Source organism: Schistocerca piceifrons, chromosome 4 (genome assembly GCF_021461385.2).
Source record: "Schistocerca piceifrons isolate TAMUIC-IGC-003096 chromosome 4, iqSchPice1.1, whole genome shotgun sequence".
NCBI classification, from domain to species: Eukaryota; Metazoa; Arthropoda; class Insecta; order Orthoptera; family Acrididae; genus Schistocerca; species Schistocerca piceifrons.
The window spans coordinates 68,864,715-68,882,365 of record NC_060141.1 but is presented as its reverse complement, the minus strand read 5'-3'; the positions used below and the strand labels follow the sequence as shown (position 1 = coordinate 68,882,365).

General features: G+C 43.8%; 1 protein-coding gene across 2 annotated transcripts in view; it reads right to left on the bottom strand.

The window, feature by feature from the left end:
* Positions 1–17,651, bottom strand: part of LOC124795224 (atrial natriuretic peptide receptor 1-like) — a 1,189,640-nt gene that overhangs the window by 195,862 nt on the left and 976,127 nt on the right. The window contains exon 12 of one of the 2 annotated variants that reach the window (XM_047259145.1): positions 12,719–13,022. In XM_047259145.1, coding sequence (XP_047115101.1) covers positions 12,719–13,022 — 304 coding nt within the window. The remainder of the gene's footprint in view (positions 1–12,718; positions 13,023–17,651) is intronic. The other variant, XM_047259146.1, reaches the window with a different exon arrangement.

Sequence of the window (17,651 nt, the reverse complement as noted above, 5' to 3'; positions counted from 1 at the left end):
GAATGAGTTGCAGGTTCTTGTTGCTCCGTGGGTGGAAAATAAAAAGAAGGGCTGGATATTGAACAGCGGGTAGAAATAACTGAATCAGGAAAACTGCCCATGGATAAGTTGTGTGTTACTAAACCATAAATAACTTTTCACTTCACAAAAAAAACTAGAAAACTAATGCCAAACCAAATGATTCGTAGTGCCACAGCAGGTAGCAAATCTGTTTCACTCGCTTCTCAATTGTTGCCTTCCTTTCGTGTCTTTCGAGTGTTAGAATTGCAAATGGCTCCGAGCATTATGGGACTTAACTGCTGTGGTCATCAGTCCCCTAGAACTTAGAACTACTTAAACCTAACTGATCTAAGGACATCACACACATCCATGCCCGAGGCAGGATTTGAACCTGCGACCGTAGCGGTCGCGCGGTTCCAGACTGTAGCGCCTAGAACCGCTCGGCCACTCCGGCCGGCTTAGAATTGCAATCTGATGTTTCTACGACTTGTGTATATTCTATCAACCTTTGTTTTATACGCAAATTCAGAATTTCAAAGAGGGGAAGGAACGAAATAATTATCTGCGACTGCTTTTTAAGTTCTGACCCGGACGAACGTCGTCGCGTAACCGCGCACTAGCTGCGCTCGGCGGCGCCTGCCGTTTACGCTGTCGGTGGTGTTTCACTCTCGGCGAGGGGCAGGGACGCTTTTACGTTGATAGCGCGTAAAACAATTACGGTCCGTTACGCTAAGGCGACAGCTTAGCGCGCTAACGTTTTTACGGGCGCTTTGCGACCGCTAACGATGGTGGCCAGAACTGCACTCGGGGAGAGCTTCCGGTTTTATCACCGCCGGCCTTTAAAAGGAACGGACGCTCGGAGTGCCCCCATAAGCATCAGCGTACGCCATCCTCGTTCTGGCCCAGATTTGTCCTCGGCTGCATGCGAAGTCCGCCGCTGCGGTCCTATCTCGCCGGTTCCGCTTCCCTTGGACGACCGTTACCTACGACGGCACTTCTCTAGAAGCGTCTTCGAAGAGGAAGGCGGAGTACGATTTGGTGCCCCGTCGACTGCGGTGTCATTAGAGAGGGCGCATCGACGAAAACATTCTGGTATCCGTCTCGCTTGCTTTGGGCTATTCTACATCTACATGGATACTCAGCATTTAAGTGCCTGGCGGAGGGTTGATCGAACCACCCTCACAATTCTCTATTATTCCAATCCCGTATAGCCCCTAAAGGTTCGCCGATGACATTGTAATTCTGCCAGAGACAGCAAAGGACTTGGAAGAGTAGTTGAACGGAATGGATAGTATCTCGAAAGGAGGATATAAGATGAACATTAACAAAATCTAAACGAGGATAATGGAACTTAGTCGAATTAAGTCGGATGATGCTGAGGGAATTAGATTAACAAATGAGACACTTAAAGTAGTAAAGGAGTTTTGCTATTTGGGGAGCAAAATAACTGATGATGGTCGAAGTAGAGAGGATATAAAATGTAGACTGGCAATGGAAAGGAAAGCGTTTCTGAAGAAGAGAAATTTGTTGACATCGAGTATAGACTTAAGTGTCAGGAAGTCGTTTCTAAAAGTACTTGTATGGAGTGTAGCCATGTATGGAAGTGAAACATGGACGATAAATAATTTGGACAAGAAGAAAATAGAAGCTTTCGAAATGTGGTGCTACAAAAGAATGCTGAAGACTAGATGGGTAGATCACATAACTAATGAGGAGTTATTGAATGGAATTGGGGAGGAGTTTGTGGCACAACTTGACTAGAAGAAGGGACCGGTTGGTAGGACATGTTCTGAGGCATCAAGGGATCATTGGAGGGCAGCGTGGAGGGTAAAAATCGTAGAAGGAGACCAAGAGATGAATACACTAAGCAGATTCAGAAGGATGTAGACTGCAGTACGTACTGGAAGATGAAGAAGCTTGCACAGGATAGAGTAGCATGGAGAGCTGCATCAAAGCAGTCTCAGGACTGAAGACCACAACAACAACAATAGCACGCGGAAACAGTGAACATCTATATATCTTTCCGTGAGAGCTCTGATTTCTCTTGTGTTATCATGGTGATCGTTTCCCCGTATGTAGGTGGGCGTCAACAAAATATTTTCGCATTCGGTGTAGAAAGTTGGTGATCGCAATTTCGTGAGAAGATTCTTCCGCAACAAAAAATGCATTTGTTCTAATGATGTGCATCCCAAATACTATTTAATTTCAGTGAGACTCTCTCCCCTATTTCGCGATAGCACAGATCGTGTTGCCCTCCTTTGAACTTTTTCGACGTACTCCGTTAGTCCTATCTGCTAAGGGTCCCACACAGACCAGCAGTATTCTAAAAGAGGCCGGATAAGCGTAGTGTAGGCAGTCTCTTTAGTAGGGTCTGTTACATTTTCTAAGTGTCCTGCCAATAAAACGCAATCTTCGGTTAGCCTTCCCCACAATGTTTTCTATGTGTTCCTTCCAATTTCAGTTGTTCGTAGTTGTAGTTCCCGGGTATTTAGTTGAATTTACGATCTTTACATTTGACTGATTTAGCGTGTAACCGATGTTTAACGAATTCCTTTTAGCACTCATGTGGATAACCTCACACTTTTCTTTATTTAGTATTCGAACCTGCGACCGTAGCGGTCGCGCGGTTCCAGACTGAAGCGTCTAGAACCACTCGGCCCCACCGGCCGACTGTCTCCCAAACCGTTTGTATAGAGGAGCATCAAATGGCCTATAACACTACCTGGGGGAATGCCAGAAATCAGTTCCGTTTTACTGGATGACTTTCCGTCAGTTACTACGAACCGTGACCTCTCTGACAGGAAACCACGAATAGAATCACATAACTGAGACGATATTCCGTAAGCACGCTATTTCACTACAAGCCGCTTGTGTGGTACAGCCTTCCTGAAATCCATAAATACGGAATCCCTTTGAAATCCCTTACTCAACAATTTGTACGAATGAAGAGCTAGTTGTGTTTCACAAGAACAACGTTTTCTGATCCCTGTTGACTGTCTGTCAACACAACCACTAAAGTCTCAAATCTGAACGGCCGGATCTGTTAAGAGTCGTCAAAAAGGTACTGCCTGCGATATGCTGGTATGTCTTACGTCAGAAACTTCTGGTCTTCTTTAACAGCGCTGATATTAGGGATCCGTGCCTCAGTCGGTACCAACAGACCGCATTTCCGAAGGAACAGGAGCCGCGGCGACTACAGCCGCTACGAAATGTACGATATATGACCACAGTTGTGAATATGGACAACCGTCAGCTGTATAATTAAATGGTGAAAGTGAAAATTTGTGTCGACCCGGAACTGGATCCCGGATTTCCGGATTATCGCGAGTTGTCGTCATACCATTTTCCTATCCGAACAAGAGTCACGGCGAGACCCAAGCTTCCATAGGTCGCCAACAGTGTGTCTACAACGTGTGCTCGTGGATCCATTATGTACACTGAAGAGCCAGAGAAACTGGTACGCCCCCCTAATATCGCGTATGGCTCCCACGAGCACGCAGAAGTGCCGCAGCACGACGTAGCATGGACTCGATTAATGTATGAAGTAGTGCTGGAGGGAACTGACACCACGAAACCTGCAGGGCTGTCCATAAATCCGTAAGAGTATGAGGATGTGGAGATCTCTGAACAGCACGTTGCAAGGCATCCCATATATCCTCAGTAACGTTCGTATCTCGGCAGTTTGGTGGCCAGCAGAAGTGCTTAAACTCAAAAGAGTGTTCCTACAGCCACATTCTAGCATTTCTGGACGTGTTGGGTATTGCATTGTCCTGGTGGAATTGCCCAAGTGCGTCGGAATGCACAGTGGACATGAACGGTTGTAGGTGATCAGACAGTATACTTACGTACGTGTCACCTGTCAGAGTCGTACCTAGAAGTATCAAAGTTCCCATATCACACCAACTACACTTGTGAAATGCCGGCCGGTGTGGCCGAGCGGTTCTAGGCGCTTCAGTCTGGAACCGCGCGACCGCTGCGGCCGCAGAGTCGAGTTAGTTAGGTTTAAGTAGTTCTAAGTTCTAGGGGACTGATGACCACAGATGTTAAGTCCCATAGTGCTCAGAGCCATTTTGAACTTATGAAATGATCGTACGGGAAAATCCTCACTTCATCGCTATCTCGGAGATGCTGTATCCCATCGCTCGTGTTCCGACTATAACACCACGTTCAAATTCACTTAAATCTTGATAACTTGACATTCTAGCAGCAATAACCGATCTAACAACTGCGCCATACGCTTGTTGTCTTATAAAGGCCATGCCAAACGCAGCGCCGTATTCTTCCTGTTTTCATATCTTTGTATTTCAATAGCCCGCATCTCGAGGTCGTGCGGTAGCGTTCTCGCTTCCCACGCCCGGGTTCCCGGGTTCGATTCCCGGCAGGGTCAGGGATTTTCTCTGCCTCGTGATGGCTGGGTGTTGTGTGCTGTCCTTAGGTTAGTTAGGTTTAAGTAGTTCTAAGTTCTAGGGGACGGATGACCATAGATGTTAAGTCCCATAGTGCTCAGAGCCATTTGAACCATTTGTATTTCAATACGCATGCCTGCAGTAGTTTCTTTGTATATTCAGTATATATTCCCGTACCGGCGAGGCATTTTTCTTGAAAGTCGCTTTCCCGGTATCGGCGGATGAATACGATATTGCATTCCGTGTCTGAAGGAACTTTACATCGTAATTCGGAATAAAATAAACAGTGAAGTATTATATTTATCCACTGACACCGGGCAAGTGACTTACAAGTAAAATGTCACCCCCCTAAGGAATATGCATAATGGATGTGCGAGTACAGGATGTAGAAACGTGCTTCGCTTATACGGTAGTTTGTGTCTGGCTGTGAGTCGTGTTCGGATGGGCAAATGGTGAAACGCCCACTCACAATAAGCGGGAAATCTGGGTTCTAGTCCCGCTATGGCAAAACTTTTCATAGTCGTCATTCCATTACACAGCTGCTGGTAATCCGTATTCGCAACTGCGAATACATTGCTCTTTGTTGACTGTCTGCCTGTCTGTCCGACCCTTAAGACCATTTTTCTCAGGACCGGGTTGAGGTATTGGTTCAAATGGCTCTGAGCACTATGGGACTTAACATCTATGGTCATCAGTTCCCTAGAACTTAGAACTACTTAAACCTAACTAACCTAAGGACATCACACATATCCATCCCCGAGGCAGGATTCGAACCTGCGACAGTGTTCAAGCTGCTTCGGACTGAGCGCCTAGGGGTTGAGGTATTAACCTGAAATTTATGTCACCTGCCAAGATGCTTGGCGAAACAAAAAATTTAAGCTATTATACACGGTAGTTTAGAGTATACACTACTGGCCATTAAAATTGCTACACCAAGAAGAAATGCAGATGATAAAGGGTATTCATTCGACAAATATATTATACTAGAACTGACATGTGATTACATTTTCACGTAATTTGGGTGCATAGATCCTGAGAAATCAGTACCCAGAACAACCACCTCTGGCCGTAATAACGGCCTTTATACGCCTGGGCATTGAGCCAGACAGCGCTTGGATGGCGTGTACAGGTACAGCTGCCCATGCAGCTTCAACACGATTCCACAGTTCATCAAGAGTAGTGACTGGCGTATTGTGACACTTCCTTGGCCACCATTGACCAGACGTTTTCCATTGGTGAGAGATCTGGAGAATGTGCTGCCCACGGCAGCAGTCGAACATTTTCTGCATCCTGAAAGGCCCGTACAGGACCTGCAACATGCGGTCGTACATTATCCTGCTGAAATGTAGGGTTTCGCAGGGATCGAATGAAGAGTAAAGCGACAGGCCGTAACATATCTCAAATGTAACGTCCACTGTTCGAAGTTCCGTCAATGCGAACAAGAGGTGACCGAGACGTGTAACCAATGGCAACCCATACCATCACGCCTGATGATACGCCAGTATGACGATGACGAATACACGCTTCAAACGAGTGTTCACCGCGATGTCGCCAAACGCTGGTGCGACAATCATGATGCTGTAAACAGAACCTGGATTCACCCGAAAGAATGACGTTTTGCCAATCGTTCAACCAGGTTCGTCGTTGAGTACACCATCGCAGGCACTACTGTCTGTGATGCAGCGTCAGGGGTAGCTGCAGCCATGGTCTCCGAGCTGATAGTCCATGCTGCTGCAAACGTCGTCGAACTGTTCGTGCAGATAGTTGTTGTCTTGTAAGCGTCCCCATCTGTTGACTCAGGGATCCTGACGTGGCTGCACGATCCGTTACAGCCATGCGTATAAGATGCCTGTCATATAGACTGCTAGCGATACGAAGCCGTTGGGATCCAGCACGGTGTTCCGTATTACCCTCCTGAACCCACCGATTCCATATTGTACTAATAGTCATTGGATCTCGAGCAACGCTAGCAGCAATGTCGCGATACGATAAACCGCAATCGCGATAGGCTACAATCCGACCGTTATCAAAATCGGAAACGTGATGGTACGCATTTCTCCTCCTTACACGAGGCATCACAACAACGTTTCACGAGCCAACGCCGGTCAACTGCACTTTGTGTATGAGAAATCGGTTGTAAACTTTCGTGAGCACGTTGGAGGTGTCGCCACCGGCGCCAGCCTTGTGTGAATGCTCTGTAAAGCTAATCATTTGCATATCACAGCATCTTCTTCCTGTCGGTTAAATTTCGCGTCTGGAATACGTCATCTTCGTGGTGTAGCAATTTTAATGGCCAGTAGTGTATATTTTGATACTAGCAAACCCAAACATCAAAACCTATAGGGTTCTTCCTGGTGACCTACAATCATGAAATTTGGCAAAAAAGAAGAAAAAGAAAGATTTTTCGCATATAATTAAGGGAAAAAAGACGAAAATCCTAATATTGAAATTGTGCTGGCGTAAGTTGTCGCGAGCACACCGGTCGGCAAAGATATAGTGCAGAGATCGATAGTAAGTTCTCGATCTGGCACGCCTATCACGACAGAGGTTAGAGACAGACTCGCAAGCACACGCCGCCAATGCCCTCTCGACCGCAAGTATTTAGGCCGCCGCCGCTGGCTAGAGGGTCCTAGAGACTGTCGGACTAACTCACTGTCACTGGCTCACTGACTCATCGTAATTTGGCTACGACAGTACATAGCGTCCAGAGTTGCGTAATAGCAAGATTACCGATGTTGTCTGCAAGAGGACTATTACAGATGGGCTTGTACCACAACACATGGGCCCTGTTAAAGTTCAGTAGCAGCTATCTGTACAAGTCAATAAAGAACCGTGTTAACCCACGTGTGCATTTGCACTCTAGGAGGAGGATACAGGCCATCCATAACAACATCCTCTGCCTTCCTTTCTATGATACAAGACTCTGCAGTAATTATATCACACGCAACAAATGTATAGTTTGTAATTTGTTATCCGACTGTAGGACTATCTGGCTGTCTGTTTGTTTCTTATGGCCACCTTTTCTCAGGAATTGGTAGAGTTATCAAGTTGATATTAGTTTACTTGCAAGTCGCTTGCCTGGTGTCAGTGGATAAATATAATAATGCAGTGTCTATTTTATTCCGATGCAAACTTCCACCACACACGCAATGCAATTTAGTATTCATTGAAACCTTTGCGGTGCATAAGATTTAAGCTTCTACGTCAATGGAATCAAAAGATAAGGTGACTTATGTAACATATTTTGATACTCCCAGACTCACTGATAAAAACCCATACAATTCTGCCTCTTGACCTCTAATCGCGAAATTTGGCAAGAAGCAAGGTTTCACAGTAAAAGCAAGAGGATGAAATTGAAAACTTTTAATTTGTAACTATACCACACGAAAAAATATTTTGTCATGTTATCCACCGCCTGTCTTTTATGACCCCTTTTCTTCAGGGTTGGATAGACGTGTCAAGTTGAAATTTATGTCGCATACTAAAAGCTACGATCCCTTTGCGGTATAAAAAAAATTATGTGACATATCTTCATGTCTTGCCAGTATCGATATCGAGAAGAGACAAAAGCCACAGAAATTCTCTGTTTTTTGGGATGGATGAACTGTCCACACACACAGTTAAGTCTTTACGGAACACGCGGTACGCAAGTCCTATTCGCACTTCCGCGGATACTTTTGCTTGTTAAATACCATTGATAATAAGAAACGTCTATCGTGTTGTGTAGTTATTTAGATTTCCACTCTATTTTACAAATTTCACCATGCATCAACAGTGTCGATGTCGTACAAAACACAGCGGAGAGGTCACTTCCACCTGATCCAGAGGCGACTTGTTATTCACACTAAGCACATGCATGTTCAGTATATTTTAGTGATGTTACACACTACACCCAAACTCATGAGCTGTTAGTAGTCTAAATCCGATGATCACTTCACCTGTAACTACTCCAAATACAAACCGGATCAATTGCACATGCATTGCCCACATCTCTACAAACACAAATAGTCTGTTTGTAAACTGAAGAGTATGCGGCAGCGCTCGTGGTGGAGGGGGTGGCCTTACCGCGTACAGTGCAACAATTAACGAAGAGCCACACTAAGAACTGGCTTCCTGTCTAACGATCGTTCACGTACCGTCTGTTGGTGTAAATATTTTGTGTGAGCTGTACCAGTTGCTAGTGTTAGTTCATAAACGCTTTCGCCAATGGAGCGTGTTTAAAGTACGTAAAATCTTTGTCGCTCTTGGAATGTTGGGCGTCGTTTGCATATGTAGAAAAGGGACCTAGAAGCAGCGATAAAGTTTACTTCTGTAGGCATTCAGTCACTAATCAAAGGATCTTCCATTAAGGTGATACTTTATAAAATTGTCATTTACAGTTTCTGATACTTTTTATGTTCTTAAAGTGTGAAAATATTCACCACAATTATGCAGCGGTTCATGCTTCCTGAATGTTTAGAAATCATTAAAACATTATGCCAAGATGGTAGCTCATTTCTGGGTGCTCATCGCTTATTCGCCAGAAAATTTGGTCACCATCAACGATTCTCTATTCAGGCTGTACGCCACACTGCGGTCAAGTCTGAGCGGGATTTCACTCTACCCGACCAGAAGCCATCAAGTAGACAATGTAACGCGCGAAGTGAGGAGAATGGCGCAGCAGTAGCGCCCTGTGTTGAGGGAGAGCCGAATGTCACAGTCTCAACGGTAGCGACTGTCTGATTTTTCGAGTTACCGAATCATGCGTAAAGATTTAGACCTGCGTCCGAACAAAGCAGTATTGACTCAAGAGCTGAAGCGGAACAATCACAGACTGCGTCGTATGTTCGCTCATTGGGCTGTACAGCAATTGGGAGCTGATCCTGATTTCAGTGCAAAAATCATGTTCTCAGACAAGGCTCATTTTTGTTTTAGAGGCGTTGACAGTATGCAAAATTGTCGCTACTGGAGCGAGAATAACTCACAAGTGGTCCATGAGGTCCATTGCATTCAGAAAAGTCACTGCGTGGTACGGTTTACGGCGTGGCGGCATTATTGGCCCTTATTTCTTTCGAGATGATGAGAGGAATTTCTGTGGCCGGGACTGGAGAGCAGAGATGCTGAAAAAATGTACTTTCCAGCTTCCAGCAGGATAGCGCTACGTGCCACACAGCTGACGCTACGCTCGATTTGCTGAGGTAAACGTTTGCCGACCGCATCATCTCAAGACGTGCATTTGTGAATTGGCTGTCACGGTCGTTTGATTTAACATACACAGATTTTTGTCTTTGGGGCCACATCAAAGCCCAGGTCCACGCTAACAAGCCACAAACTTTGGAAAATTTGGAGGCGGACATCTGTCAGGTTACCGCAGACATAACGCCACAATGTTGGACACAATGACGCGTCAGTGTGTTCAAAGCCGTGATGGACATTTGAACGATATTTTGTTCAGAAAAGCAGCATTGTGTGAGCTCTAAAATATACCACAGTTTACTTTGATACGTTGAGTGTTCTCTATTTTTTCTTCAAATTAAAAATATATCACTCTTAATGAAAGAGTCTTTATACACTTCCGTCACATTCATACGATTGTAATAACTATGGCTCGAAACATTTTCCCAACAGCTATGCTGTACATTGCTGAAATGTTTTTTATAATCCGTGTAGTGGTTCTCGATCTAATTCGAAAAACTCTAAGGTATTGTGATAATTGTTAATTTTGAATGTATCCAGTCGAATCTCTCATCAACAACGGACTTCGTTTTAGCAATCACGCATTAAGACGGACTGGCGTTGTGTTTTATATGTGTAGTAGACACATAAATCTTATTACATTTTTCTGTGTGTTTTACAGGGTCAACCCAAACGCCACCGACAAAATGTCAGGATTATATGAGGTATTCTGATAATGAAGCGGAGCGAAAATTTGCACAAATTTACGTATTCGATCCAAATGAAGCCTTTTATCAACACATACGTGTACTGGTAGTCTTATTTTGATAGTGTCTGCCAGAAGGTGGTGAACGAAGACTTTCAGCCCAATTTCTCATTAATATTTCGGTATTTTTTCCAGTAGATGCATGCCGTAACAAAGACAGGTGGACAAGGTGTCCATGGCAAGCCAAGGGGCTATTGGGGACCTAAGGGATATGAGGTGTTGCCATCGCGCGGGAAATGCTTTAACTTATTCTCTCTAAAGGACCCAATCACCCTATGAAGTCTGACCTGTTTACTGTGCCGCTTTTCAGAGTTATAACAATTTTTACGGATTTTAGTTATCGTGATGTAAGGTAGGTGGTCAGTTTGTCTATTTATTGTGGAGATGGAATGTGTCTTAATCTTTTTAATGAAGCTGTGTAGAAAGCATCATATCTTCACTGAATAATTCCCTTTCGTTATTGAAATTTTGCTCCTGTTCTTAGAGAGTATACAGCATTTTTTGTGTGAAGGTGTCAATTCTGGCATAGTGGCCATCTCAGCGGTGGCTTTTGGCCACTTTGTGTAGGGGGAAATGTAAAGACAGCGGCCAAAAGGAGGATTCCGCGGCCACAGACCTGCTTACAAAATGTCCTCACAACAGTGACCCAAAAGAAGATTAAAGAAAGAGAAGAAAATAAATTTAACAGATGGAAAAGCATAAAGCAGCCGAAGAGAAGAAAGGTAGCAAAAAGAAGAATAATAATAGAAGGGAAACGAACCCTAGTAGAGATCATTTCAAAAACAACACCAAAGACAGGGAGCATGTACTGCTGAAAAAATGTCGAATTCAAGGGCAGAACAACAGTGGATTAAGTTTCATTTGTGCTTCATCTGAGCCCACGAACTCTGTAAAGGAGTTGAAGAAAAAAGTTTGACATTTATTTCTGAAGAGCGTCAGTGATATCTTTTACGATTGAGTATATCTAGTCCGTGTTGAAACAGATTTTTATGCCTTATTTTTTGGTTTAAAACTATGTGGTATATTTTGGCCAAACATGTCGGGCAGAGCGGCCATTTCGCAACTTTGTGAGATGTGGATCGTTTGAAGAACTTAATTTGATCCTAAAGTAACTTAACCATCCTGATAAAATACTTCAATAGCTGCAGATTATAATGGCTCATTTCTACGCATCTCCATCTATTACCACTCAGCTTAAAAGGTGGAATACCTTGCCTTAGCCACTTGCCCTTTTCTCCGCTATAACGTTTCATCCGCGTCTCATGCGTAAATTTGTGCATCATTAAAAGAAAATCAGACGTTTGAAGTAGTTTTATACATGTAAGTTAGATTCTTTAAAAAATCGAGAATTTTTTGAGGGGGTGGGGGGATGCAGGTGCTGGTAAATTCAAATGTCGTCTCTGATGCGGAAATTTTACCGTATAAACAGTGAAAATGTAGTCGGCGATGTAGTTTTCTCCCTTTTTTCATTATTTTGTGGGTGTGTCAAGGAAATGCGTTTCTTAAAGGTTCGAAATTGTGTGTAAAGTTTGTTGGAAGTCGCTAAGTAGTCTCATTCTCAGAAACTGGACAAATTTATTTTGGGTCATTGGGACGCCATGAGTTACACTCACTCAAGACGCGTCCCCAGTACACATTTTTCAGCGTCAACACTTGTCTTACTGTATTAAAACTTCCACTTAAGAGTAGGGGTGGTAATGAGTAGATAATGACAGCATTTTGATTTTTAAATTCAGTTGACAAGCATAAAAACGCTGGAACTCGATTTTTTGGTGTCCCTGGCATCTGTTAGACAGGCAACCTGCAGTTGAGACTTGTTGACTGTCTGACCATGTCTGCGTGGTCTGACTACTTCGATTTAGCCCCGTGGTGCAAATTTCCGCTGCAGTGAACACTGGACAGCAGTTTATGGTCGCTTCTTTGGTGCTTTCAGTCAGTTCTGAGGCCGCAGATGCAAGTGGGACTGTCAACTGAAGTGGACTGCGTGCATTTGCAACCTCAGGACTAAAAACGCTGAAGAAGCAACATGGAGAGCTGTCCGCTGCAGTGGACAAGTACATTACAGGGTTGACGCGCTTCGGCAGGGCAGGTATAGCGGTAGGAAACAGCCAGTACTGCCACCTTCTGAGCGAGCTGGGTAAAGTTGACGGAAAATCGCACGATTGCTCTTCAATTTTCTCACAGACTACGTAGGTTACAAAAGCTGCTTTTCCCGCGAAGCGACCACTCCGAGTCGACGCTTGGACTGGTTGGCGGGTGTCGGGCCTACAGCACACGATCGGGTTTAGCTCGTTCTCTGCCACACCAACACCAAGCGGGAAGGCCAAGCCAGGCGGCGGCGCCTGCCACCAAAGCCGCCACGGGCAACGGGCACTCGTGCCGGGGTACTCACGCCTCCAGTAGGCATACGTGTCGCCGTCTGCGGCGCAGTCCCGGAAGGGCGTGTACTTGGTGGTCCAGCGCGCGTACGGCAGGTCCCACAGGGCGCCGTGCTCGGGCCACTGAAACAGGTGTTTGTACTCACGCCTCCAGTAGGCGTACGAGTCCTGGTCGTCCGACTCCTCCCCAGCGCCTCCGCGCAGGCAGTGCAGGCCGAAGTCGGTGATCTTGAGCACGAAGCGGCTGTCCACCACGCAGTTGGACGACTTGAGGTTGCCGTGCGAGCGGATGTCGCTGGTGTGCAGGTAGCTCATGCCCTGTAACATGTGCGGCCACAGGTAAGTAGCAACGGGAGAACGACATTTTGATAAGATCATTTTTTAGAATTTCGTGCCTCAGTCTGTAAAAACCGAACCCTTAAAGGATCACTTTGTTGTCCGTCTACCTGTCTGACCGCCTGTCCGACTCTTAACACATTAAGACCCAAATTAATTTTTTTTTAAATTGAATTTTTTACTCCTGAATTATGATGTACATAGTGTATGAACCACAATCAGTACAAAAATAGCCAAAGAATATTTATACATGCTGATATAACGGCCGTCCTCAAAATAGGACACTGGGATCTAACAGTATCAAATAGAATCCTAAACTGTATTCAAGTCTTAACTACTTATTTCTTATGAAATGCTACACAACACTTCACACACAGTGTTACACGGCATTTAACACAATATGTTTTTGGTTTCCGGTTGCATTTAGTTCTTACACATCTTCTTTGCATGCTTCTATTGTCAATCATATGACCAATTCCATCAAACCTGATGTCTGGTATCAGTCTCAACTGATTTGATGGGTATTCCATTGGACATCCAATATTCGGTCTTCCAGTGTCCAATTTCAGGTATGTAACTGTAACAGCACGTCTGAAATCCAGTAAATCCAGTGCATTTTTCCCACGTACTAGTCTGTAGAAGAGCCAGACATTTACGAGTGGCATTCTTCGATTTACTTTTGGAAACTTGGGATGTACTTGGCAGTGAAGTTTTACATACAGTTTCTTCGTTATTCTTTGATGCAACATAATGTAATTCAATATCCCCTGGCACAACTGAGACTTCCACGGTTCCAGTAACATCGTCTGGACCTTCTTCTTCGTTGGTTCAAAATGGTTCAAATGGCTCTGAGCACTATGGGACTTAACATCTATGGTCATCAGTCCCCTAGAACTTAGAACTACTTAAACCTAACTAACCTAAGGACATCACACAACACCCAGTCATCACGAGGCAGAGAAAATCCCTGGCCCCGCCGGGAATCGAACCCGGGAACCCGGGCGTGGGAAGCGAGAACGCTACCGCACGTTCTTCGTTGGTCATATAGTCTACCTCAGGAGGTCATACGGTGATATCAATATGGTCCTGATCATCTGACACCACAGTATAGAATGCGTCACTGTTTATTATTTCTTCTATTTATTCGTTAGTGAGGTATCTATCTCGTCTGAAGGCCCTTATAATCTTTATAAAATGAAATGAAACAAAATGTAATAAAATAAAGTGAAATGAAAGAATAATACATTATCACAAACTACAGAAAGGGAATGTGTAAATAACTCTGTTCATCTGGAACTGTATTATTTACTAATGGGTAACGTATTCATAAATATACTTACATAATACGCTGTGAATTTCAAAGTAACTTCATATCCTGTAATATATATTTATAAAAGAGGGGTCGTTACTTATCTCAGCAACAAAATCTGGTAAAATTACCACGTTCTAAAAAGAAAATACATCCGCAGTAGTAGAGTTTCATATTCGAACGTGCATCAATACAAATAACTGAAATGATAACACCAAGTCTCAGTGTCCTCTTTCGAGTACACCAAATTTTATGACAATGGAAAACAGTGAATATAACTCCAATTGAGCTAACAATGCAAGTAATTTAAAATACACATTGTTCACTATAAATAATCTCAAAACGATCTTTGCCACATATTTCAAATATTACTAAATTGTCGATAAAGTAAATACCTGTAATAACGAAAAGTGTGCCTTAGTATTCAATAATCAATTAATGGTAGGATTTATTGCTTTTAATTTCCTGTAAGCATATATTTGTTATAAAAAGCATCAATAAATGACCTAGAACAGTTATAGTTGCAAATTAATAATTTATTGTGTATTTATAAATAAATATGTGCTCTGTCCTCAAAATAGGACACTGGTACTTAATGGGTTAAGAACCCATTTTCTCAGGGGCGAGTAAACGCATCACGTTCAAGTTTATGTCGCATGTTAAGATCTATGGTCCCTTGGCGATGTACGAATCTTAAGCTTGTAAGTCAATGCATTCAAAAGATAAGGCCATTTATGCCACACATTTTGATAGGCCTACTCGAAAAGTCACTGATCAAAACGTATATGGTACTCCCAGTTCAAAATGGTTCAAATGGCTCTGAGCACTATGGGACTCAACTTCTGTCATCAGTCCCCTAGAACTTAGAACTACTTCAACCTAACTAACCTAAGGACATCACACACATCAATGCCCGAGGCAGGATTCGAACCTGCGACCGTAGCAGCAGCGCGGTTCCGGACTGAAGCGTGTAGGACCGCTAGGCCACAGCAGCCGGCAACCATGTCGTAACACGTTCTTTTATCTCTTCATCGTTGTTGACGCAGTTGCCACCAAGAAACAAGTTAGAGCCAAAAGAGACGATAATCGCTTGGAGCGAGGTCGGGACTGAACGGAGGACGGCCAAAAACGTCCCAGCCAAAGCTCTGAAAGAGTTGTTTTGTCACATTCGCAGTGTGTGATCGGGCGTTGTCGTGAATGAAAACCACACCTTTTGAGATCATTCCGTTACTCTTGTTCTATATTGCGTGCCGCAATTTCTTAAGCGGCTCGCAATAGATGTCCTTATTGCTTAAGATGTTTCTCAGTGCAACTCCGCGTGCAACGGTCAGTGCCAACGTAGTTGCCGCTGCCAACCGACCGCGTGGTGAAGTGATACCGGCGTTGGACTTCAGTTAAGTAGTTTTAATTCGACATGGTACCACGGTGCTATAGGTTTTAATTTTTAATGTTGACTGAGCCTTACTCTGGCATGTTATAGTTATTTTATACTTCTGAAGAAGGCTAGACTATTTTAGCCGAAACCTGGGTAAAGACTAGAAAATTTGCGCAACTGAGGCCGATCTTGCAATATCTTAGTTTATCACGGTTGCTGACGGGGCTGCAATATGCTAAAAATTCTTAGAGTCCTTATTGCTTGTTTGTGCTCGTGGTAAAAAATCAGTCAGTGAAACGCCTCTTCTGTCCCAAAACACTGTGCAACTGAATTTTCAGGGAGTCAAGAGTTTCTTGGGTTTAACCCTTGCCGGGGACGGAGTGTGCCGCCACTCCATCGAATGCCGTTTCGTTTCTAGGGTTTCATAAGCAACACAAGTTTCATCCCCGGTGACTATCTGAGGTAAAAATTTGTCGTCATTGTCATTGTAGCCCGCCAAAGAATCAAGCGCGCTGCACATCCGTTGTTGTTTGTGTTGCTCACTAAGAATTATAGGCACCCAACGTGCGCAAAATTTACGAAAGCCCAGTTTTTCAGTTACCGTCTCGTAAATTACTGATCGCGAAATTTGTGTCAGTTGACGAGCAATAGCATTAATCACAAACTTACGGTTTTTCTTAATCATTTCTTGGACTGCACTAACCAGTGCATCAGAAACCACAGATGGGAGTCCACTTCGTTCTTCGTCATGCACTTCATCACACACCTCCCTAAATTATCGGTCCCATCTTCTCATCACTGAAGCATTCATTGCATTTTCTCCGTAAGCCTCACATATTTGTCGATGAATGTTACTTGGCTTAACGTTCTTAGCATTCATAAAACGAGTCACAGATCGCAGTTCACACGTGCAGAGATTTTCGATTAACGATGCTACTACAAACAATCACATTGAACAATACACAACACAAAGCGAGCTCGAAATGGCCTCATTTCGTTCTGTTTCAACCAGAGATACTATTTCGCATGAGCGGAACTGGAGTCGTAGCAGCGTCACGGAGAAAAATTGAAACGGAACTTACTTTCCGAATTGCCTTCGTATTTTGATACTCGGAAACTCACAATCAAAACATGTAAGGTGATTCTCATCAAATCTGACAAGAAGCGATGTTACACAGAATAAACACAGGAAAAAATCTGAGATTGTTAGTTTTTAATTATATCACACGAAAAAAATTACCTTTTTCATTTGTTATCAGACTTCAAACTTGAATTAAGATATTGTCGAAATCTTGGAATACCTTGGACCGATATCTTGCCAGTATCAGTGTAGGTAACAGGCGAAGTTGGTAAGTATCCTCTACTCCCGGAATGTATAAACTATCAATGTACATAGTGAAGTTCGTACGGAACCCTGAGTGTGCCAGTCCTATTGCACTGGACATTTGTTTTATGTAACTCACTGAGTGTGTTTAAATACACGTCACGTCCAAAGAACTAAACTATACAGCAGTTACAAGAACTTCATTATATACCAAATGTTGTATAGTTCCAAACCCAACATTTATTGTAGATACGCTACTCTGACGCCTGCAATGTTTCCGATTTAATTAACACTGAAGTTAGCCAAACAGGTCGCTGCGCACTCAAATTCAAGCAACCTGACAGATACAATTAGTGTCGGTTGTTTTCATAGCTTAGGTTACAGCACACGAGACCGCTCAGCTCTTACATAATAATCGATCCTTAATACTGTCCTATGTCCAAGTTTTTGTTACGAAAGCAAACAGTTTGGCAACACCGTCTCTGTTAGGCTCCGCTGGCCGTTGTAGCCGAGCGGTTCTAGGCGCTTCAGTCTGGAACCGTGAGACTACTACGGTCGCAGGTTCGAATCCTGCCTCGGGCATGGATGTGTGTGATGTCCTTA